At 48.5% G+C, this 22,166-nt stretch overlaps 1 protein-coding gene and 2 non-coding genes across 11 annotated transcripts in view; all 3 read left to right on the top strand.

Annotated features, from left to right (window-relative positions):
* Positions 1–22,166, top strand: part of CSNK2A1 (casein kinase 2 alpha 1) — a 56,811-nt gene that overhangs the window by 31,054 nt on the left and 3,591 nt on the right. For 2 of the 9 annotated variants that reach the window (XM_077929421.1, XM_077929422.1), the window contains 11 exons: positions 356–415; positions 2,894–2,977; positions 4,237–4,347; positions 5,709–5,810; positions 8,080–8,180; positions 8,657–8,805; positions 10,119–10,205; positions 11,378–17,311; positions 19,482–19,583; positions 20,958–21,204; positions 21,306–21,415. In XM_077929421.1, coding sequence (XP_077785547.1) covers positions 356–415; positions 2,894–2,977; positions 4,237–4,347; positions 5,709–5,810; positions 8,080–8,180; positions 8,657–8,805; positions 10,119–10,205; positions 11,378–11,493 — 810 coding nt within the window. In that variant the 3' untranslated portion in view covers positions 11,494–17,311; positions 19,482–19,583; positions 20,958–21,204; positions 21,306–21,415. Of the gene's footprint in view, positions 1–355; positions 416–2,893; positions 2,978–4,236; positions 4,348–5,708; positions 5,811–8,079; positions 8,181–8,656; positions 8,806–10,118; positions 10,206–11,377; positions 17,312–17,511; positions 17,620–19,481; positions 19,584–20,957; positions 21,205–21,305; positions 21,416–22,166 lie in introns of those variants that run through there. The other 7 variants (XM_077929415.1, XM_077929414.1, XM_077929413.1 and 4 more) reach the window with 7 other exon arrangements.
* Positions 19,776–19,910, top strand: LOC144327895 (small nucleolar RNA SNORA5). The gene has a single exon (XR_013393070.1). It is a non-coding gene; the product is annotated as a small nucleolar RNA SNORA5 (small nucleolar RNA).
* On the top strand, positions 21,969–22,102 carry LOC144327896 (small nucleolar RNA SNORA5). Its single transcript, XR_013393072.1, has one exon. It is a non-coding gene; the product is annotated as a small nucleolar RNA SNORA5 (small nucleolar RNA).

The raw sequence follows: 22,166 nt of genomic DNA, 5'->3' as shown, positions 1-22,166 counted from the left end.
GAGTAACGATTGGCTGCAGCTTTGTCCTGAGGGTACACTTGGTAGCAGTCCAGGTTGGTCTCGGCCAGTGCCTTTTTTCTAGAACAATAGGTGCCGGTACTCACCATGAAGTTGTTACACTAAGTGCCACACTTTTTAACAACAACAAAAAGAGGTCCGGTACTTCACACCCTTGAATACTCCTTGGAAAAAAGCACTGGTCTCTGCATAATGTGTGACAGAGCCACAATAATGTCCCCAAATACTGAATTGCCCTCATCACACGCCCTATAATGGGTGATAAAAAGCAAACAAACCCCTAACCCCCATAATTTGTTGCTTGAAAACTTAATTTTTTAACGTTGATGTCTTACAGCAATTATACCAAACGTTAACAGACTACGACATCCGGTTCTACATGTATGAAATCTTGAAGGTGAGTTTGCCTTTTCCCTTCCTGTTTGGGATGGGGGATGTGAAGCATGAGGTTGGCTGAGAAATGGCAACCAGCCGCTCTGAGGAGTTGAAGGATTTCTCTCTTCCATTGGTTATTCTGAGGAATCTTTGTGTTCCAGACGTAACCTAACATTGCCCAGGCAGATCCTGCTTGCCTCGGAGCCGTCACTTGTTCCATCGATCCATTACCATGATTACCAGAAGTGCTAGTAATATTTAGCACTGGTAATGTTTAGCATGGATATCGGCAACTGTTCTCGATGGCTGTCAGTACTTCACTCCAAGTGCCATGCGGACTGTGCATGTGATTTATTAGAGCAGGGCTGCAGAGCATAAGCCCAAGAGCCTTATCAGGCCCTTTGAGGTCTTTGGTGCTGCCTTTGGCATCCTCTTAACATACACATGGTTGAAATCAGTGTTCGAAATTAGCTAGGCGCGTTTTGCAACTGGCGTAGGTCCATTTGTGATGACATGGAGATCTCTAGATGCCAGTTTGTTCAGCGGACATCTCCATCTGCCTCTGGCCCCTCCAGATTTCTTATGCAGGTAAGCAGAAGAGCTTATTCATTGCATTGTCCTCCCACCTTTTCCTCCAAGGAGTGCAAGGTTTACCCCTCCTCCTCAGGTAATCCCTACAACGACCCTGTGAGGTAGGCTAGGAGGCTGCGACTGACTCCAAGGTCATCCAGCGAGCTTCATGACTGAGTTAGGATTTGAACCCTGATCTCCCAGGTCCTAGTCTGACCCTCTTAACCTCTACACCACACTGCCTTCCTAGAGTACTTCTGCTATGGTGCAGCGATATAAATTAAGTAGGCAGATCAATATGGGGAAGGCAAAGTGCCACTTAGAGATGGGTCTGAAATATAATCCTTGAAGGTTGAATTTGTTTTATTCTGGACTGTCTCGATGTTTTAATGTGTGGTAAACCACTTTGAGATTTTTCTTCAAAATATAAAGCGGTATAGAAATGAAATGGATGATGATAATAATAATAAAGCCCACTGCAATAAAACATTGCTGCCTAGACATTCCGTTGTGGCGAACATAACCTAGGTTTAAGGTGCCATTTGGCGATGAATATCTGAGGTTCTAACGCTGATTGAAATCCCTTCCACTTTTTTCAGCCCAGGACTCACTTTTAACTCAAGCATGCATTTGAGGACCCAGTTCTTAACCTTCTACCATATATTTGCATGGTGGTTTTGCTCCCGTAGGCAAAACTTGCTTTGGATCAGGCCATGACCCACTAGCAGATCCCAGCCCCCAGCAGTTGAAGACCAGTGCCTTGGAGCTAGGAAGTTGATGCCTTACATATAGGGCGATGGGGCAGGCTTGGCAATAGATGCTGCTGAAGCTTTTGGCCTCTCCCAACATTCCCAGTTAATCAGGCGTGGGGAACCTGTGCTCATTGACATGTTGTTGGACTCCAACTCCCATAATCCCTGACCATTGCCCATGCATGGTGACTGGGGCTTCCGGCAGTTGTAATTTAACAGGGCCTGGAGGACCACCTGTTCCCCACTCTTGCTTCACAGCACAGCTACCTACTGTAGCTTCCAGTAACGTGGCAATCTGAGAGGCTTTCAGTGGGAAGGAGGGCTAACTTTCAATGGATCCTGCCTGCCTGCTCCAGTCAGCCTCTGCAGCCTTATTTAGCATCCCACCTACAGCACAAGCATTTCTGTTTGGAACCTAAGACCTTTCTGTTTTGTGGTGTTGTAAGTTGTGCACGGGACGTGGGTGGCGCTGTGGGTAAAGCCTCAGCGCCTAGGGCTTGCCGAACGAAAGGTCGGTGGTTCGAATCCCCGCGGCGGGGTGCGCTCCCGTTGTTCGGTCCCAGCGCCTGCCAACCTAGCAGTTCGAAAGCACTCCCAGGTGCAAGTAGATAAATAGGGACCGCTTACTAGCGGGAAGGTAAACGGCGTTTCCGTGTGCGGCTCTGGCTCGCCAGAGCAGCGATGTCATGCTGGCCACGTGACCCGGAAGTGTCTCTGGACAGCGCTGGCCCCCGGCCTCTTGAGTGAGATGGGCGCACAACCCTAGAGTTGGGTCAAGACTGGCCCGTACGGGCAGGGTTACCTTTACCTTTACCTTTAAGTTGTGCAACTCCCTCTTGAGGGAGGTTTAATTAGCTCCCTTCCTTTTCGACCAGCTATTGGGAACTCTTCATCTGACATTCCCTTGTGAAAAGTCTGTGTCTCCCCACTCAACTGGCACTCTTGCCGTTTGATTCCGCTCCTGCAACCTTTGGGAAGGCTCTGTTTAGGGCTGCAAAGCACCATGCGGATTTTCATACAGATAAAGTTAAAACGAGCGAGGTGGGGATCTGATCTCTGATGCCCGCGGGCATCTGGTTATAGCCACTGTGAGAGCTGGATTCTGGACTAGGTAGGCCGCTGGCCTGTTCTGATGTTCTTAGGCTCTTGTTCGTGATCCACATGCCTCTTTTCCCCAGGCCCTGGATTATTGCCACAGTATGGGGATAATGCACAGAGACGTCAAACCCCACAACGTCATGATTGACCATGAGCACAGAAAGGTAAGGCTTGGGGGTCTTTGTCCTCTGTTTCTAGTTGGGATTTAATTGTGGCGGAAGAAAAATTCCTCTGGTGCGCTGCTGCTGTGTGTGTTTGTGGCCTGTTAGTAGCAGGAGTGGAAAAGAGATTTCCAAAAGAGATTAGTATGGAGGGTAGGAGTGAAATCTTGCACGTTTAGCTTCTTCAGAACTCCTGTTGGCGTTCAGACATTTTACCTTCATTGAGTACTTTACGTACCAAAGCTTCTCTGGGTATGTGCTGCAGAACCCTTTCGTGTTACAAGCGTTCTGGAGCATGTCCCAGAACAGAGTTGGTTCATACAGGATACTGGTCAAGCCTATTGGACTTCACCGCCATTCTTTGTGAACTAAGAGTAAGTTATAAGGTATGTTCCTTGTGGCTACACCTCACAAGGGGAGGCTGGTGATGGTGGTTGGTTTGTCGTTCGGGGGGAAACATGACCACTCATTTCAAGGTACAGTGTAAAATGTTAAAGATACTGTTATTTTTATTATTCTCGCTATTTATTAAATTTGCACACTATTCATCTGTAGATTTCAGTTCACAATATATCGGTAAGGAGCAGCAGGATTCCCCAACGTGGTTCCTCCTGGACATTTTGGACTACAGTTCCCATAGCCCCTGAGAATTGGCTGTCCTGGCTGAGGCTGATGGGAGTTGTAGTCCATAACATTGGGGAGGACACCAGGTTGGGGAAAGGCTGGCGCATGGTGTGCCGAGAAGGAAGAAGGATGTTTTCTGCAGCTCCCATTTCAACTCTTCAAGGGTCAAATTGATTTTTTTCAGTTTCTTCCGTTTTGTATTTTTCTCTCCCCCCCCCCCAGCCTGCTTGTCTAATTTACCCTTGTGTGAACTTTGAGCCGAAGCTATTCATTGCTGTAATTATTGATCTTTCATCTGAGAAACACTGCTTTTTGGTGGTTTGACTCCTATTTTCCAGGCCTTGGCTACTCATCAGAGCAGAATTATCCTCTGCCCTCCTACTCCTCCCTCTCACTCACAGTTCAATAGTTCGATTGCACTATTTTTGTCCCTGACCACGCCAGATGGTGTCAGTTACGTTTTGTGCTTCCGCTCAATTAAATCTTCACATCATTTCATAACATTCCATTTATTTCTGATGCTGTTATTTCCTGCAGCAAGCAATCTGCACAGTCACTGGAAGATGCAGGCCAAGGTAAAGAGGTTTCTCCTCCTCCTCCTCCTCCTCCTCAATCTCCTTTCCCTTTTCCCTTTTTAGCTCCGGCTAATAGATTGGGGTTTGGCTGAATTCTATCATCCCGGCCAAGAGTACAATGTCCGAGTGGCTTCTAGATACTTCAAAGGCCCAGAGCTCCTCGTAGATTATCAGGTAACTGTGTCCCAGCTACAGAAATAATCAGGTTTGTGGAAAAGCAGCACAAACAATTAAAGAACACAAGCGCATTCAGCCCTAAGGTTAGAAAAATCAGTTGAACGTTTCCCTTTCCCCCTTCCACTCCAGGTAGAACTGCATGTCCTTCCATTCTCATGTTAGTCACCCCTGGTGCTAACTGCATCCTTGCCTATTTAGCTTTCAGTTTGGGTGTGGAATTGATGGAGGGTTCATTTATTTTACTCTGCTCCAAAGAGTGCTGGCTGCTGCCCATCTGGGGCTTGCAGGGGTGTAAGGCAGGAGGCTGCCAGCAGGTGGAGCCAGAGCCAACTAATTAATGGTTTTGCCTGCACCGCTCACCTCCTCGAGTTCAGCACTGATACTAAAGAGGTTGAAGGTGACACCCATTACCTCCCTCTGGTTGCCAGAAAGCAGGCAGGCAAGTTGGGGCTGGTTTGGATGCAGATTGAGGTTGGTGGGGAAGTGCCCCCTTCTTCCCAATGGACCAGTCTCTGGGCCTGAATCAGATATGGATTGTCCCTGTTTGTAACATGGCAGTGATCACAGCAGCTCTCTCTCAGCAGATGAAAGAATCTGCTTCTCTCTCTTGGGTGTTGTTCCTTGAAAGAACCATAATAATAATAATACTTTATTATTTACACCCCGTCCATCTGGCTGGGTTTCCCCAGCCACTCTAGACTGCTCCCAGCAAAATATTAAAAACACGCTAAAGCATCAAACATTAAAAACTTCCCTAAACAGGGCTGCTTTTAGATGATGATGATGATGATGATGATGATGATGATAACAACAACAACAATGATAACAACAACAACAATAATTATTTATACCCCACCCATCTGGCTGGGTTTCTCCAGCCACTCTGGGCTGCTTCCAGCAAAATATTAAAATACAATAATGTCTTCTAAAAGTCAGATAGTTGCTTATTTACTTGATATCTGATGGGAGGGCGTCCCACAGGGCGGGCACCACTAATGAGAAGGCCCTCTGCCTGGTTCCACTAACACAGAATCGTAGAATTGGAAGGGTCCAACCCCCTGCAATGCAGGAATCTCAATTAAAGCATTCACGACAGGTGGCCATCCAGCCATAAAAGCCTCCAATGAAGGAGAGTCCAATCCTTCCCGTGAGCGCTCAGATTTGAGTAACCCCTGAAGAACTACCGGGACTCCTCACCCTGTAGTGTGTATTTTCTTTGTGCCAAGCTGGTTGCCGTCAACTTGTCGTGGGGATTTGTTTTTCACTCATAGCAGGGCTTGGTTTGCAGTGTTCTTTTTGCCCCTTTCACGCCTGCTAAGTGCACCAGACCAATGGGCCTGCTTTTGCTTCCTTTGCAGATGTACGACTACAGTTTGGACATGTGGAGCTTGGGTTGCATGCTCGCCAGCATGATCTTCCGAAAGGAGCCCTTCTTCCATGGTCATGATAACTATGATCAGGTGAGAGAGAGAGTGAAAGAGATAGGATGGTGATGTTCAGGCACAGGGCTTCCTCTTCCTCCGTGACTTCTGTGTTCTGCATGTTTACAGCTTCCCAGGGGATGGAAAAATCAAGAATTCACTGGATTGGCTCACATGCACGTTTCTCATTTGATCGCCGCCACCTCCAGTTAGGACCTGCACTTACGAATGGTGCTACCATGGGTCACAGATATAAATTTCAGTTTCTCTTTCAATCTGGTTTCTGGGGTTTCCAGTAGATTTTAGCTAGCACGTATTGGCTGCAAGCTGACATGAAGCAATGTACATGGGTGGTATTCGGCTAAGCCAGGCTCAAGAGTTAGACGTCACTGGGTGTGCTCTGAGTATGCCAGTCTAATGCCAGCCCATGTTCATCCAAGGTTACCTGCTCCCTTGCCTAACAGATCTCTTGACCAGTGGCGTAGCAAGCCCAGGTGGTACCCGGTGCAGAATTATTTTTTGTCACCCCCTCCCCCCACATCAGGGACGCGGGTGGCGCTGTGGGTAAAAGCCTCAGCGCCTAGGGCTTGCCGATTGAAAGGTCGCGGTTCGAATCCCCGCGGCGGGGTGCGCTCCCGTTGCTCGGTCCCAGCGCCTGCCAACCTAGCAGTTCGAAAGCACCCCCAGGTGCAAGTAGATAAATAGGGACCGCTTACCGGCGGGAAGGTAAACGGCGTTTCCGCTGGCCACGTGACCCGGAAGTGTCTCCGGACAGCGCTGGCCCCCGGCCTCTTGAGTGAGATGGGCGCACAACCCTAGAGTCTGTCAAGACTGGCCCGTACGGGCAGGGGTACCTTTACCTTTACCCCCCACATCGGCAGCTCGGGGTAGGCTTGGGAGTCGTGGGCGGGTGCCGAATGTCCGCCCCCCCTTCCTACGTCTGCAGCCCCACATCCGCGACTCCCAAGTACCCTGAGCTGTCGGGGGAAAGGGGGGAGCTATGCCGCTTTGCTGGGGTGCTGGCAAAGCTGCACAGCTCGTCCTCTCGGGAGCCACAGCTCCCGTCCATCTTCCTCCCTTCCTCCCCGGCTCGCTGTAAAGCAGCAAAGTGGGAGCCGCTTACGGCGAGCCAGGGAGAAGGGATCCCACCGCCGTCCGTACGGTGCTCCAGCGGCAAACCGCTATGTACAGCACATGTGCGGCATCACTACGCACAGTGCATACATGCGACACCGCGCATGCGTTGTGCGTAGCGGTTTGCCACCGGCGCTGCCCGAGAGCCGTACAGACGGTGGTGGGATCCTCTGCTCGCGGCTGCAGCCGCAAATGGAGGATCCTCCACATGCGGCGGTGCGCTGGCTGCTCGCGCCGCCGTGCCCGGGCAAGCACCCCACTGGGTGCCTTCTTGTCACCCTCCCAGACTTGGAACCCAGGGTGCACTGCCCCTACCTTGCGACGTCACTGCTCTTGACTTGCCCTGCAAATACTCTTGACAGGGAAATGATGAGCAGCTGCCAGGGATTGTCGGGCGGATGACAGTGATCATATCTTGTTTTCTAATATCTCACAACTGCCCTGAGAAGCTCATGTTTCTGCCATGGGGGAAGTTAACCACCTGGTGCCTGAAGTGGTTGTGATCACCGTCTTCCAGCTGAAGCTGCTTATTTGGGGAAATCACATTTCACCAAAGACAAGATTGGTGTTCCTATGTAAGGTTTTTTAATGGCACTTGGGCCTGTTCTGTGGCTGACACAGGGAGGCTCTTCTCTGTGTGAATTTAGAGAACTTGCTCCTTAATGAAGTGCATTTTGCCCCATCTCTCTATAGTTCAGGCACATCTTTTTCAGCAGGCATTTGGAGAAGGAGAAACCTGATGGGTGCTGCTATTAGCAGCTGTTCCTTATTGATTTGCTACTTTTTTTAAAAAAAGCATTACTTGCTTTATGGATTTTTTTTAAAAATCCCATTTGCTTGTTGTCAACCATCCTGTGGCTTGTACACAGGGCAGTACATTAATATCTCAAAATATAAAGATGAGCTGTCATTAGAATTAACACTCATATAGTGCTTTCAAAGGTTTAGAGCGCTTGGCCTTTATTACCTAGCTGTGATCCTTACAGTGACCCTGTAAGGGAACTCAGTAATGTTGTTCCCGGTGGGTGGGTGGACTGAGGTCGAGAGGGAAGAGTTCCTTGCCCAAAGCGAGATTGTGCCAGAGGCAAGATTTGAACTGGAGGCCTCCCCGATTCGTTGCTCAGTCTCCCAGCCACTACCCTTCCACATGCTGGCTTATGCCTTCTGTTCACAGTTGGTGAGAATAGCTAAGGTGCTCGGGACAGAAGACCTGTACGACTACATTGACAAATACAACATTGAGCTTGACCCCCGTTTCAACGACATCTTGGGCAGGTAAGATGAGATTGATTTAACACAGCGGTTCCCAAACTTTTGGGGCCATTCCCTCCCCAGTTCCATAAACCAATAATATAATAATAATAGTTGGCTGCCCACCTGACTAGTTTGCCCCAGCCGTTCTGGGCACCTTCCAACAGATAAAAGAACACAATAAAGCATCAAGCATTAAAAACTTCCCTAGACAGGGCTGCCTTGAGATGTCTTCTCTCTAGTTAGTGGTCTGGAAGGGACATGTCCTTTTCGCTTCCTTCCACTTGCATCTCCAAAACGATGCAGTGCCGAAACTACTTTGTAAGGCGCTATAGAAACGGCAGGCGACTTGACTTTGAGTTACTTGTGTGCGTTCCTCTTTCCATTCTTAAGAGTCGCTGACAACGTGCAGAAATACTTGTATGCTGGTAGGGTTAACAGAGGCTGCCCAAGGGGGACTCATCCATTCACTCTGTGTTCTCCCCCCGCCTGGCTCATAGGCATTCCCGCAAGCGATGGGAGCGCTTCGTCCACAGCGAGAATCAGCATTTGGTCAGCCCCGAGGCCCTGGATTTCTTGGACAAGTTGCTGCGATACGACCACCAATCCCGTCTGACGGCGAGAGAAGCCATGGAGCACCCTTACTTCTGTGAGTCTGGCCCTTTCAGACTTTCAAAGGGGCAAAGGTCAGGGAGGAGGGAGAGGTGCGCCAGAAAGGGCATCCTGAGCCCGTTTCTCCTTCCTTGAAAAGCCATGTTGGCGGTGGCACACGAAATAACTTCAAAATCTGTGAGCTGCATATGGCAAAATCTCATCGGAGCCGAGCTTGATTTGGGGCGGTAAAAGGAGGTGGGGGAAAGTAAACTTCCCATTCCCTCCCATCCCTGAGCTTCCCAAACAGCCCAGCTGAATCCTGCAGTTCTTGTGAAAATATTCCACATTCATGAAGAATCTGCCTCTTGACTGTCAGGCAGTTTTGCAGCTGAAGATGCTGCTTTGTGTCTCAATATTACAGGGTGAGTCTTTTAAAAGAGGCCCCATTGAACATCTGTACTCTTTTAAAGGACTCGCCCTGTATATGTCCTGTTGTCACAAGGGCTTGTGGGAATAAAAGTGTTTGGGGATTTTGCTTCCCCCTTCCCCGCCAGTGGGAAGCTTTCTTGGGCATAGTGAAACCTGCTTAGATCGCACCAGTCCCAAATCACACTCTGCAATTGATCTACCAGCGAGTTGCCATCCTGATGAGGGATGTTTTTAAGAGGAGGCAGACAGTTTGCCTTGCCTTCTTTTCCTCCATCCGGATAACCTCCAGCTCAGGGATGAGATTTCTCTGCGCTGCAGCAGCCCTGGCTTTCCGCACCTACCAACAAAACCTGGGTTCTGCAACTTGTGTGAACTATACCTGTTAGGAAACAGAGAGTAATTCAGCAGTTGTCATGCCAAACCCTGACCACCAAGCTGCATCTCCAGCAATAATTGTCTTCCCAATATGCAAGGCTACATGTGTAACGTGGGATTCTTGCCAGGCCTTCCCATCCATATTCCAGCTTCTCTTCACAGCCTCCGTGGCTGGAGACTTCCCTGCTTAAATAAATGAAACCTGTGATCACCAGCTGTAGGGCTGGGCGATACCTAGTTTTCAACATCGTGATATACCAGCAGCTAAATAACCACAGTGTGCTGATATATCGTGATGTATGGGATGTTTTTCGGCTGCTTCTTCCTCCTCACCGCCTGCAGGCAATTTGGGCAGGGAATACATCGTGGCTTCCCGGTCACCGCAATGCATTTCCAGCTCATAGTGTCTGAAACCGGTATTGCCATACTGGTTTCAGACAATTTACCAATATATCACCCAGATCTAATCAGCTGAATGGCCTGCAGTATGTGTGATGCGGAAATAACAGGAGTGCATCCACCCCCTGTTTTAATCAAGATGCCTGTTTTGTTTGTGTTTTGCAGACCCCATAGTGAAGGACCAGGCTCGGATGAGCTCAACCAACATGCCGGGCAGCAGCACCCCCGTCAGCAGCGCCAGTATGTTGTCAGGTGGGTCCACGATTGGCCACACTCGTGCCTGCACGGGCTAGTGGGCCTCTGCCGGGGCAAGCCTCATCCCGCAGCCAGAGGTGGTACAGTCTGGGAAATGCTTTAAACCCCACTGTTCCAGCTGTTTGCATGAGTTTGGTTGATTGATTTGAGTTTACTTATATGCCACTTTCCCAGCGTGGTGTAGTGGTTAAGAGCAGTGGACTCGTAATCTGGGGAACCGGGTTCACGTCTCCGCTCCTCCACATGCAGCTGCTGGGTGACCTTGGTCTAGTCACACTTCTCTGAAGTCTCTCAGCCTCACTCACCTCACAGAGTGTTGTTGTGAGGGAGGAAGGGAAAGGAGAATGTTAGCCGCTTTGAGACTCCTTCGGGTAGTGATAAAGTGGAATATCAAATCCAAACTCCTCTTCTTCTTCACAACAAAATGTGGCCAAATCAGCTTCCAGAAAGCATTTGGAACACAGATACACGAAAGACAGAGCCCAAGTGTCAATGCCGTTTTCCCCACATGCTTTCAAAGTGGGAGGACTCCCAAAAGGGCTGACTGGCACATGGCTCGCTTATCACTTGATAGCTTAATCGTCAGGTGGTGGTACGTGCGAAAGAACCATCACAGATTGATTTATTTTTTTTAAAGCATTGCTTTGATGCTTTCTATGGGACGCAGGTGGCCCTGTGGGTTAAACCACTGAGCCTTGGGCTCTCTAATCAGAAGGTCGGCGGTTCGAATCCCTGTGACGGGGTGAGCTCCCCTTGCTCGGTCCCAGCTCCTGCCAACCTAGCAGTTTGAAAGCACTCCAAAAAAGTGCAAGTAGATAAATAGGTACCGCTCCAGCGGGAAGGTAAACGGCATTTCCGTGCGCTGCTCTGGTTCACCAGAAGCGGCTTAGTCATGCTGGCCACATGACCCGGAAGCTGTACGCCGGCTCCTTCAGCCAATAAAGCGAGATGAGCGCCACAACCCCAGAGTTGTCCGTGACTGGACCTATTGGTTAGGGGTCCCTTTACCTTTACCTTGATGCTTTCTCGTGCTTATGTGTTCAGCAGTGAGTTAGCAAGCATTTCTGCAGTGGCCCAAAGGTGCTGGGCTCTGACAGGGCCACTGACCCCACACTCTGACGCGAAACTGCCCCTTCCGCAGCCCTAACACTCTTCTCCTTCCCATCTAGGGCTTTCTTCAGTGCCAACGTCTTCACCCCTGGGGCCTCTAGCGGGCTCGCCTGTGATAGCTGCTGCCAACACCCTAGGTATGCCAGTTCCAGCTGCCGCGGGAGCCCAGCAGTAGAGGAGGACACCCCGTCTCCCAGATGCCTGACCGGAGCCGGGTTGGGGCCGAGGTCCTTCCTCCACCCTCTTCCCCAGGACAACAGCAGCCGCTTGTGGCCGGCGTTGTGGGGAGGGAGAAGGGAGGGGACGGAATGCTTTGGAGGAGTTATGTCTGAACAGTTGCTTGTGGATTTATAGTAGTTCAGTCATAAAAAAAAAAAGAAAAATATATAGGCCGATTTCCCCCCTTTTTTTACTTGAACTTTTCGTATCTCAGGGGGTTCCCTGACAAAACCTGCAGATGGAGTATTTCGTGGACAATTCTCCCCGCCCCCAACACTTTCCCTGCTCATTTTATTATTTGTAAGATCCAAGGCGATACGACTGTGTATCTCGAGGGTCTCGGTTCTTGCCGGAAAGCTCTCCCTCTTCCCCCGTTCCTTTCTGCTGGCTGATGCTGCCTCAGGGATGGGGTGAGGGGTGAGACTTGCAAGGACCTTTCGCTTTCTCCCCCTTTTCGGAATTCCTGAGTTGTGCTCCTTAAAAGGCAGCCGGGACGGACGAAGGTCTTTAAGCAGTGGTTGCGTCGTTTTTGCCTCTTTGCGATTGACAGCTAGAGTGGGAGGAGTTTCCGCTACCAAAAATAAATATTTTAAGTTTGTGAGACGGCAGCTTCCGTGTAGGAATGGGGTCTTCTCCTGTGAGCCCCCTTGGCTCACTGGCAGCACCTTGCACGTTCGGAAGTTTTCAGGTTTCTGATCCAAGCCAGAAGGAAGCTGCCTTGTCCCCCCTTGAAAAAGGAGTCTTGGCATCTTCCCATAAGTCGCTCTCTCTTCCCCTCTGCCCCCTGGCAAGATCCATCAATGTCTTCTTGGTTCGGTATTTTGGAAATGCCTTTGTCAGTGGGTATCTCTCTTTAAAAGCAACTCAAGCTTCTGGTTGGCTGGTTGGTTCCGCCCAAACTGGACCATGCAAACTGACAGCGGGACAGTTCACCTGCTCACCTTCCTCTCACGTGCCACGTGGCGAGAGATGCCGCTCTATGCTGGGGTTTTGTTTTTTGCTTTTCGTTTTATTTTCAACCTAACTCGTGGTCTTGTAAATAGAAAGCGGAGGGGTGGGGGGAGGAATGAACAGCCTCGAGACTTTGACAGAGAAAGGAAAAGAGAGCAAAGAACAAGATGGTAGACCTGTCAGAAACCCTAGCCATGGAGAACATCTGCTTCCCCCTGTGAGCGTGTGTGTATATAACTCTTGTCCTTCCTATGCTGAAAGGTCCAGTGTTGGAATTCCTTGATGTAAATAAAACTGTTGGGGTTGTTTTTTTTTTTAATTTATCAAAAGGTTAGGTTTTACGTTTCCTGTGCAGAGGTTCTCCCTGAGCCAGCACCACGCTTCTTAAAACTCAGCTTGCGGCCCTCCAATCCACAAAGCGGGGGGCTTGGGGGTAGGTGGGTGGGCAGGGGCAGGCCGCTTCTCCTTCACTATTTTGCACCGTGCACAGATTTGGTTCTAGTAGCAAACAGCTCTAAGAAGCCTTACCAGAAGCATCTCACAAGCCAAAGCATCGCCCGGACCCTCGGCATACGTTTTTCCTTTTGCACCTCGGCAGCGCTGGAGTTTAGGATGGAGAGAGGGGTGGCTCTCTGCGTGCTGCTGCTCAGCGCCTGATTCAAACCACTGATGGGGGAGACTTGGAGGCACAGCAGCCCCTCCCCGTTTCCTCCAGAGTTGCCTCCTCGTTCGACAACCACTTCAAGAGGCGGTTTGCCTCCGGGGGAGCACCGATCACTTGATTTTTCAATAATATATGCAACTTTTGGGGGTCGGAGTTAGGTAACCACGTATTTCTTCCTGTTTTTATTAACTTTGCTTTCCCCCCCGTTTTTGTTCTTCTGGGTTGTGACACTTTTGAGGGTGTGGTCGAAGCATGAGTGAATTGCATAGCGAAGAACACGAGACCCTGAGCTGCGCTCTCCGTTGCCTCCCCACCACCGCCTTGGAAAGTTAGTTCGGACTTAAAAATTCAGCAGTAGCTTATTGGAAACTCTGGTGGGGAATTGTGGTGGTTCATGGCCTCCTGCGGATGTGGAAGCTAGGCCCATGCTAGACAACCTCTTCTTGGCAACAGTCGGTGACTGAAAGATTCAGCGTTCAGAAATGGTGTGTCCATCTTTGCACGGCATGGAGAGACCTACAAAAAACCTCTTCAAGCAGGCGATAATTTTCCCTCCTGTCACCTCCTTGGCAAATGGGGCTAAAGGGTATCCTAAAGTCGCAGACCAGTTGAGGGGAGAGCCCCCCCCCACGGTGCAAATTTCAGTAAGCATCCAACCTTAAATCATGAGAAGGTGAGGGGAGAGCAGGAGGTTTCTGATTCAGGGAGCGATGCAAACAAATTTCCTTCTCCGTGCTTAATGCCAGTTTTGCTGCCCACCCAAGCAGCAGTCTTGAAAGGAGCGCGAGGAAACTGCAGATTGTTAACAGCATCTGTGTTGTAAATTACCTCATCTGTATACCTTGTATCAGAACACATTTTTTAAAAGGATTTCTCAGCACTTCCTGGTTTCACCACGCCCGCCCCCCCCCGCCCCCGCATTGTGTTAGATGGCAGGAAAATCAATTGCCAATACAGATAGTCTTGTTGGCAACTTAACTTTAAAAAATGTTTTTTTAAAAAGAAGAAAAGAAAAAGTTTTTTTTAATCTTGTTTGAAGTGATCCTTTTTATTTTTATCTGTTGAAATTTAGATTATTATTATTATTTTGTTGTTTTCCTTTTGAATTTATTGGTTGTAATTGTATTGTACTTGTTCAGAACTAACCCTTAACTGTGCTGGGAAGAAGTTGTGCCATGGAGGTCTTTAATTTTTTTAAAATAAAATAATTGAAACTAAACTACACCCCAGCCCAGTAGTCGCTCCGTTTTAAAAGAAGGCGGTAGTGGGGAATACTCAGGGATTTTGTGATTTCCGCACGTGTGGTAGAGGGAAGTGAGGGGCAGGTGGAGGTCGTCCACCTGGGAACGAAGCCCATCTAGGAGAAGGAACTCTCTGACCCTAAACCTCTGCAGCCTTGCAAGATATCCTCAGGAGAAGAAAAGGCTCAGGAGTAAACCTCACACAGATCTGGAGTGGAGTCCCTAAGGTGGTTGGATTGCACCTTGTATGCCTCATCCTGCCAACTCCTGCAGCCAAGCTGGTGCCAAACTCATTGTCCTGCTTTCCTGTGGATCCCATCAGTGAGGCCGAGAGAGAGGACTTGTCATCTGGGCATCCCAGGACCTCCATCCATACTGCCCAGGCTTGCACCCTGGGGAGGTCCCTTCGGTGGTGCAAACATAGCCAAAACAATGCAAGAGGAAGTTATGAGTTGCCGGTCTCTGCAGCCACAGCAGGCTCTGATTCTCCAGTGGTTTGACTTAACCTCTGGAGGTGCCCTCCATTGTCTCTCGAGACAGGCTGATGCCACACAAAAAGAAAGCTCTCGCATCCAAGATTTGCAGAGGTATTGACCAGGCCAAGTCCCAGCCAACTGGTTGTGTTCTTTCTGTGTCCTGCTAATCAAAGAATGGAATGGCGATGTTGTGCCTTCTTTCTTTGGACCAGGCTGGCCAGCAGAGGGTGATGAAGCTCCATCTGGTTTTTTTTCCTTTTGCTGTAACTTCGGTAAAAGTTATTTGGTGTCTCCCAGCTCTGGAGCTATAAAGAGTCCTTTCTGGGTCGTCCTATATGACTAATGTGACCCAATCTGAGTGGTTTATCTTCACTTTTCCACCCTGTCCATCTTCAAAAAGAGGATGGGATAGAAATTATTGTTTAATTGTTCAGTCACTCCTGCCTTCCCTTCATTTTAATTTTGGTTGGAACCCTTCTGCTATTTCAAAGATACACCCAGTTATCGCTTTCCAAACATAATATGCTCTCAATGAATTGTTTGGCGAGCATTTGCATGATGAGTTGACGATTTCCATTAATTCCTGTGGGGAAATCTCAAATAAAAATAATAATAATTTATTATTTATACCCCGCCCATCTGGCTGAGTTTCCCCAGCCAATCTGTTCCTGACCCCATAATTCAGCAGAATGGACATTGAATCTGCTGCGTGTGTAGTGAGGTTTGGGTACTGATTCCTTGTGTTTGGATAAGTAAATTTTCATATAACGAGTGTTTGGGTAACAGGGCCTCCGCTTATAAGCAACTTCTCGAGGCTTGTTTAGTCGTGTCCGACTCTTCGTGACCCCATGGACCAGAGCACGCCAGGCCCTCCTGTCTTCCACTGCCTCCCGCAGTTGGGTCAAACTCATGCTGGTAGCTTCGAGAACACTGTCCAACCATCTCGTCCTCCATCGTCCCCTTCTCCTTGTGCCCTCCATCTTTCCCAACATCAGGGTCTTTTCCAGGGAGTCTTCTCTTCTCATGAGGTGGCCAAAGTATTGGAGCCTCAGCTTCACGATCTGTCCTTCCAGTGAGCACTCAGGGCTGATTTCCTTCAGAATGGAGAGGTTGGATCTTCTTGCAGTCCTTGGGACTCTCTCAAGAGTCTCCTCCAGCACCAGAATTCAAAAGCATCAATTTTTGTCCATGGAGTTTGCTTGGCAGGGATACTGGAGTGGCTTGCCGGTTCCTCCTCCAGGTGGATCACGTTTGGTCAAAACTCTCCACTATGACCTGTCCATCTTGGATGCCCTGCTTGGCATAGTTCATAGCTTCTCTGAGTTATTCAAGCCCCTTTGCAAGGCAGCAGTCCATGAAGGGGTTATCGAGGCTATTTACGGTAAAATTCAAGTAGGACATCATCTTGAAAACCGAGACCTTGCCCATGTCTCCATCTAGTTGGCATTTGCTCTCACAGGAGGTAGCGTTGGCCGCAGACATGGATGGCTTTAAGAGAGAGTTGGGACAAATTCACAGGGAAGAAAAGGGCTTTCAATGGCTACTAGCCACCACAGGCTTTTCTCTGTTTCCTTCGTGCAGAGGCTTCTGAATGCCAGTTGCTGGTGATATCGCCCTGGTTGGGGGGCTGCTGTGTGGTGGCCCCCCCCCCCTGGGACTGCCCACCCACCTTCCTCTCTGCTCAGTAGCCCCAGGAGGAGCAGCAGACAGAAAAGGGGGGTTTTGCACTCCCTCCTTGAGTCTTTTTGTCTGGCTGGGCAATGGGTGGAGGATAGATAGGGTTGCACAAGCCTTTGTAGGATTGAGGCTACTGCACCCAAAGGGAAACGTTGCTTTGGTTGCCCTGCCCATTTTTGCCTCTGGCCCTGCCCACCAATGACAATGTGGCCCCCAAAAGCTTGCCCAGGAGGCAGTTTGGCCCTCGGCCTGAATAAGGCCCCTGGACTTAAAAGATGTGCAGAATTGGCCAGAACTTTACCATTTTATGTTGCAAACTGCCCTGTGATGAAGTATAAATTATATATATCTATAGGGATATAGATATATATAATAAATGTAATAAGCTGATACATTAATTTACCAAACAATTTTAATAAATTGTATATACTGGGACTGAAATGAGACTTTAGCAGCCACGTGGGCCAAGTGTGGAGAACCTTAATCCCCTCAGATGTTGCTGAACTACACTTCCCATCATCCCCTGCCATTAGTCTTCCTTGCTGGGGCTGATGGGAATTGAAGTCCAGCATCGACGTGCGGAAGCCAAAGGTCCCCTTGGCTGCGTTGCCTAGCGCCAAGCTCCGCCCCCTCCCTCTAACGTCCGCTTCCGGTTGATCGGGGCGCAGGTCGAAGACAAGAAAGGCTCGAGCCCTAGAGATAGAAAAAGGGAAGAGCTGCGCGCGCAGCTTCGCTCTGTAAGCCCGCGGAGAGGCGATTTCTGAGGTAACCGAGGCCAGGAAAACGGGGGAGAGACCTGGAGGTAGGGAAGAGGGGGAGCTCGGTCCATATTCTGAATTTCTACCTTGGGGAGGGGCGGCGGGGTGAGCAGAAAGGGAAAAATGCCCTCCACAAAGATGGCGCCAGCGGTTTACTCCCAATGGCAGTCGAGGGCAAGCGGGAGCTCTCTCCCGTCGCAGGGGAAGTGACGCACCAGCCCGCGCGACGGCCCTTTCCGGTTCCTCCTTTTGCCCTTAGGCGCACGTGTGCGAAGCGGGGAAAGAATGAGGGGCCGCCGGGAAAGACGGAAAGAGGTTAGTCCGGGTTCCCGGATCCTGGGGAGGTTGATTTCAATTTATGGACTTTTAATTTATTTCGTAGAAACTGAAGGGCCGGGAAAGGGCGAAGGGAAAAGCAGCTGGGCGGGATTGGGGCCAACGCCTTTGTTCTTGGCGCGGAGCCGCCTCGCCACACCCACCAACACCCACCCCCCCCTTCTTTTGCCTTGCTGCAAAGGGGCCACCGGGAGGAGGACCCAGAAACCTCTTTCCGGATTTTTGTGTAAAGCATCTCCAATGTCCGTTTCCGGGGCCTGATCCGGCCTGCCCGTCGGTTTAATCCGGCCCTTGTGGCGCTCTATCTCCTGCAGTAAAATCCTTTAAAAAGCTCAAGAACTTCAATCCTAAACAAAGTTCAACAACAGGCATAGGCAAATTTGGCCCTCCTGGTGTTTTTTGAGACTACAACTCCCATCATCCCTAGCTATCAGAACCGGTGATCAGGGATGATGGAAGTTGTAGTCTTAAAAACATCGAGCAGGCATACACAAACTTGGCCCTCCTGGGACTACAACTCCCATCATCCCTAGCTATCAGAACCAGTGGTCAAGGATGATGGGAGTTGTAGTTCCCAAAAACACCAGGAAGGCCAAGTTTGCCTATGCCTGCTCAACAACTTCAATCCTAAAAAAAGTGCAACAACTTTGGGGTAAAATAATAATAATAAAAGCTCAACAACCTCAGTCCTAATAAAAAACGTCAACAACTTTGGTCCGCTCTTATGCATGTTCTCTTCATCCTCTTTGAAAAAAGTTTGGGCACCCCTGGTGTAAAGGATCAGATGTGGCGCTGGGAGTTGGCGAGTGGGAGAGCAGCTGCCTGGCGCCCCGTGGCCCCTGCAGAGGAGGGCAGCTTGTGAATCATGGAATCGTAGAGTTGGAAGGGACTTTGAGGGTCATCTAGTCCAACCGCCTGCCATGCAGGAAACTCCACTTAAGCATCCATGAGAGAAGGCCATCCAACGTCTGCTTAAAAATCTCCAAGGAAGGAGAGTCCACCACCTCTCATGGGAGACTGTTCCACTGTCAAACAGCTCTTCACGTCAGAAAGTTCTTCCGTTTGTTTAGTCAAAATCTCCTTTCTAGTAACTTGAAGCTTCTGCCTTCTGGAAGAAGGTATAGGGTTATAAAGGCCAGGGCTAGCCGCCTGAGAAACTGTTTCTACGCAAATGCAATTCTGGTTCTAACGCAGCATAAGGGGTCTCTATAGTAAGTGTATTTTAAAATGGGGTTTTAGAGTTATTAGGGGTTTTTGAATGTTTTATGTAGTTTTGTAGTAGTTTTATGTAGTTTTGTAGTAGTTTTGTGATAGTTTTATGTAGTTTTTCAGTTTCATTGTTCTGCATGGGACAATGACAATAAAGATATTGTATATCGTATTGAAGCAATCGGTTACAACAATCTATATGACTCCTACCTCTCTTCTCCTCTCCACCAGGGACCTCGGTGCAGCCTCCAGCGCTAAAGTTGGGATGGTGTAGGATAAAAGCTATTTATTTCACATTTTTTTATTACATTTGACTAGTTGCCCTTATCTTGCCCAGGGCAAACCAGTGACTTAAAAACAAACAGAAAGGCGTTAAATACCTTACAAACACAGTTCTGTTTTGCAATGAGGTTAATATGCTTCTGCTTATATTATTTGTTTAATTCCACACATGCAACTTGATTATCTCTATCACAGAACTGGGAATAAGGTATATTTCTTTGGCATAAACTGTTTTAAAGAAATGAACTTTTTAAAAGGGTTTCTTGTTAGTAACCTCAGCTATCTTTCTAAGCACCATTGTAATCCTCTGTATAGATGTTTAAAAACTAAACTGTCTTCATCTTTCTCAGGCTTGGAGTGCACAATGAAGGGAGACCAGAACAAGCTCCTGCATGACACAGCAAATAAGAAAGATGTGTTTTGATCCTTATGCCTAAAGTGGGATGATCAAGGTGAGAATTGATACAATCCAACACAAGCTGGATTTGAATGAGGATCAAACAAGCCTACAAAGTGTCCCAAAGTTCAGAGCATGCTCATTTTAGGATCTGCTTCCAGTTTGTCCCATTTTTCTTTTGCTTGTTGTAGTAACCAAAGCCTAATAGTACACAGCTACTCCTCTTAGCGAGTCTGACTCTGCCCTCTGCAGCTGTGTCAAATTCATTGCCCGCCTTTTCTGTGGTGGGGAGTGGTCCAAACAGCTGCCACAGCAACAATCTGCCGTCCATGGGCTTCAGAACCCTTTGTGGGCTCTGGGGACAGTTTTTCTGCAGACACTGGTGCCAGACTCTCCTGCCCCTCTAACCCTTTAGTGTTTGCCTCCCCTGACCCCCCCCCCCCCAAAAAAAAAGCCCCTGAGTGGAGCCCTGTTACCAGAGAGATTTGGGACGGTCTGGATTTCTCATTAGCTCATTCACACAAATGATTCTGGTGCAGTTGATTTGGAGCAGGCTCATACTCTAGGGATGTTGCTGGGTTCATCTCTGGACTTGGGTTATCTCATTGGCTAGTACTGTCCTGCTAAGACTGTCTTGTATCTGTTTTGGTTGGTAAGATAGCTAGGTCAGGTTTTGGGCCAGGAGAGCCTGACCACTGTAACCCATTTGCTTGTTATCTCTGGGTTAGACAGTTTCTTTTTAAAAAATAATGCTTTAAATTCATTTTTCATTTTTGTTCATTACATATATCTCAAATTCTTAATGTTTACTATATATTCCTCCCTCCCTCGCCTCCAAGGCTTCCCCCAACTTGCGTTTCTGGTTTGTTTCTATTTTCACCCGCTTTGCTATCTCTCAACAGAAAAAGCTATTAATAACATAACATCAAACCTTAAAAACATAAAAATAAAATTAAATACATCTTCTTATTTCACTATCTTTCAAACATTTTCTGATGCTAATAATGTGGATGTTTATTTAAATCCTGCCATCAAGTCTGTTGCCTTTCGTTGTTTCTGCAAATATAATATAAATGGTTCCCAATCTTTTTCAAAGTCTCTGTTGTCTTTTTCTCTTAGTCTTTCTGTCATTTTTGCCAGTTCTGCATAGTTCATCAACTTCTCTTGCCATTGTTCTTTAGTTCAGGTTGGACAGTTGCATTGCGAGATGTAAACTGATTCAAACTGGAATTAAAGAAGGATCAAACTGGTTTACAAGGTTTCCCAAAGGGAGTTGATGAGTTGGTATCCTACAGGTACCATCTCATCAAAGGGCCTACCTCTTTGGCATAAACCTTTCTTTTAACTTTGTAATTAGTAATCTTATCTGCCTGAGCACTGAGATCTCTTTATCTGTCTCTTTAAAATTTCCCTGTCTTCTTGTGCCCAGATTTCTCATGTTTGGAATGCTGCCCTTTGGTTAACCTTCTGAAGGACCTTCATTTAGACACAAAGAATTCTAGAGTTGGAAGGGACCTTCATTATCCAGTCCAACCCGCTGCAGTACAGGAATATGCAGCTGTCCTATAACAGGGATCGAACCTGCAACCTTGGTATTATCAGCACTACGCTCTAACCAAGTGAGCTATCCAGGATGACAATTTGATGGCAAATAGAACAGAGCAGGAGGTGTGCTGGTGAGTAGAGCACTTAACTTCCAAGGTGCTTCCTAGAGATGTGCAGGCCGTGAAAAAAAAGAAGACAATGTCATCACACCAATTTTGCTTCTTCCCACTAGGCCTTCCCTGGCTAAACACACAGCTGCCAGCACCATGGATATATACCAAATGCATGGTGATGCTTCTGCCTAAAGAGGAGGCTTTCTCTAGCAGTTGAGGTGAGAACCAGGTGAGAACAGGTACAGTCCAGCAGTTAAACTGGATTTTATAGGAGGCTCAAACTGTGGGACGCGGTTGGCGCTGTGGGTTAAACCACAGAGCCTAGGACTTGCCGATCAAAAGGTTGGCGGTTCAAATCCCCGCAACTGGGTGAGCTCCTGTTGCTCAGTCCCTGCTCCTGCCAACCTAGCAGTTCGAAAGCATGCCAAAAGTGCAAATAGATAAATAGGTACTGCTACGGCGGGAAGGTAAGCGGCATTTCCGTGCGCTGCTCAGGTTTGCCAGAAGTGGCTTAGTCATGCTGGCCATATGACCCAGAAGCTGTACTCCGGCTCCCTCAGCCAATAAAGCGAGATGAGCGCTGCAACCCCAGAGTCGGCCACGACTGGACCTAATGGTCAGGGGTCCCTTTACCTTTTACAAACTGATCTACATAGGGGGTGTCATGCTTGTTTTAACGTTCCCTTCCAGTTTGTCCTGCTTTTGCTCTGCTCGTTGAGGTAACCAGAGTTTTTTCGACCTACACAAATTCTCTTCTTCATGGCTCAACCCATGAAGCTCTTTGCAGCTGTGTCAAATTCATTGCCCGCCTTCCTGTGGCAGGGAGTGGTCCAAGCAGCTGCCACAGCAACAATCTGCCGTCCATGGGCTTCAGAACCCTTTGTGGGCTCCGAGGACAGTTTTTCTGCAGACACTGGTACCAGACTTTCCTGCCTCTCCGAATCTGAGGGCATGCACCCACCCACCCCCAGCTATAAATA

This window comes from Podarcis muralis, chromosome 5, assembly GCF_964188315.1.
Source record: "Podarcis muralis chromosome 5, rPodMur119.hap1.1, whole genome shotgun sequence".
In the NCBI taxonomy this organism is placed as follows: domain Eukaryota; kingdom Metazoa; phylum Chordata; class Lepidosauria; order Squamata; family Lacertidae; genus Podarcis; species Podarcis muralis.
The sequence above is the reverse complement of the archived record's forward strand: the minus strand, read 5'-3'. Positions and strand labels throughout refer to the sequence as shown.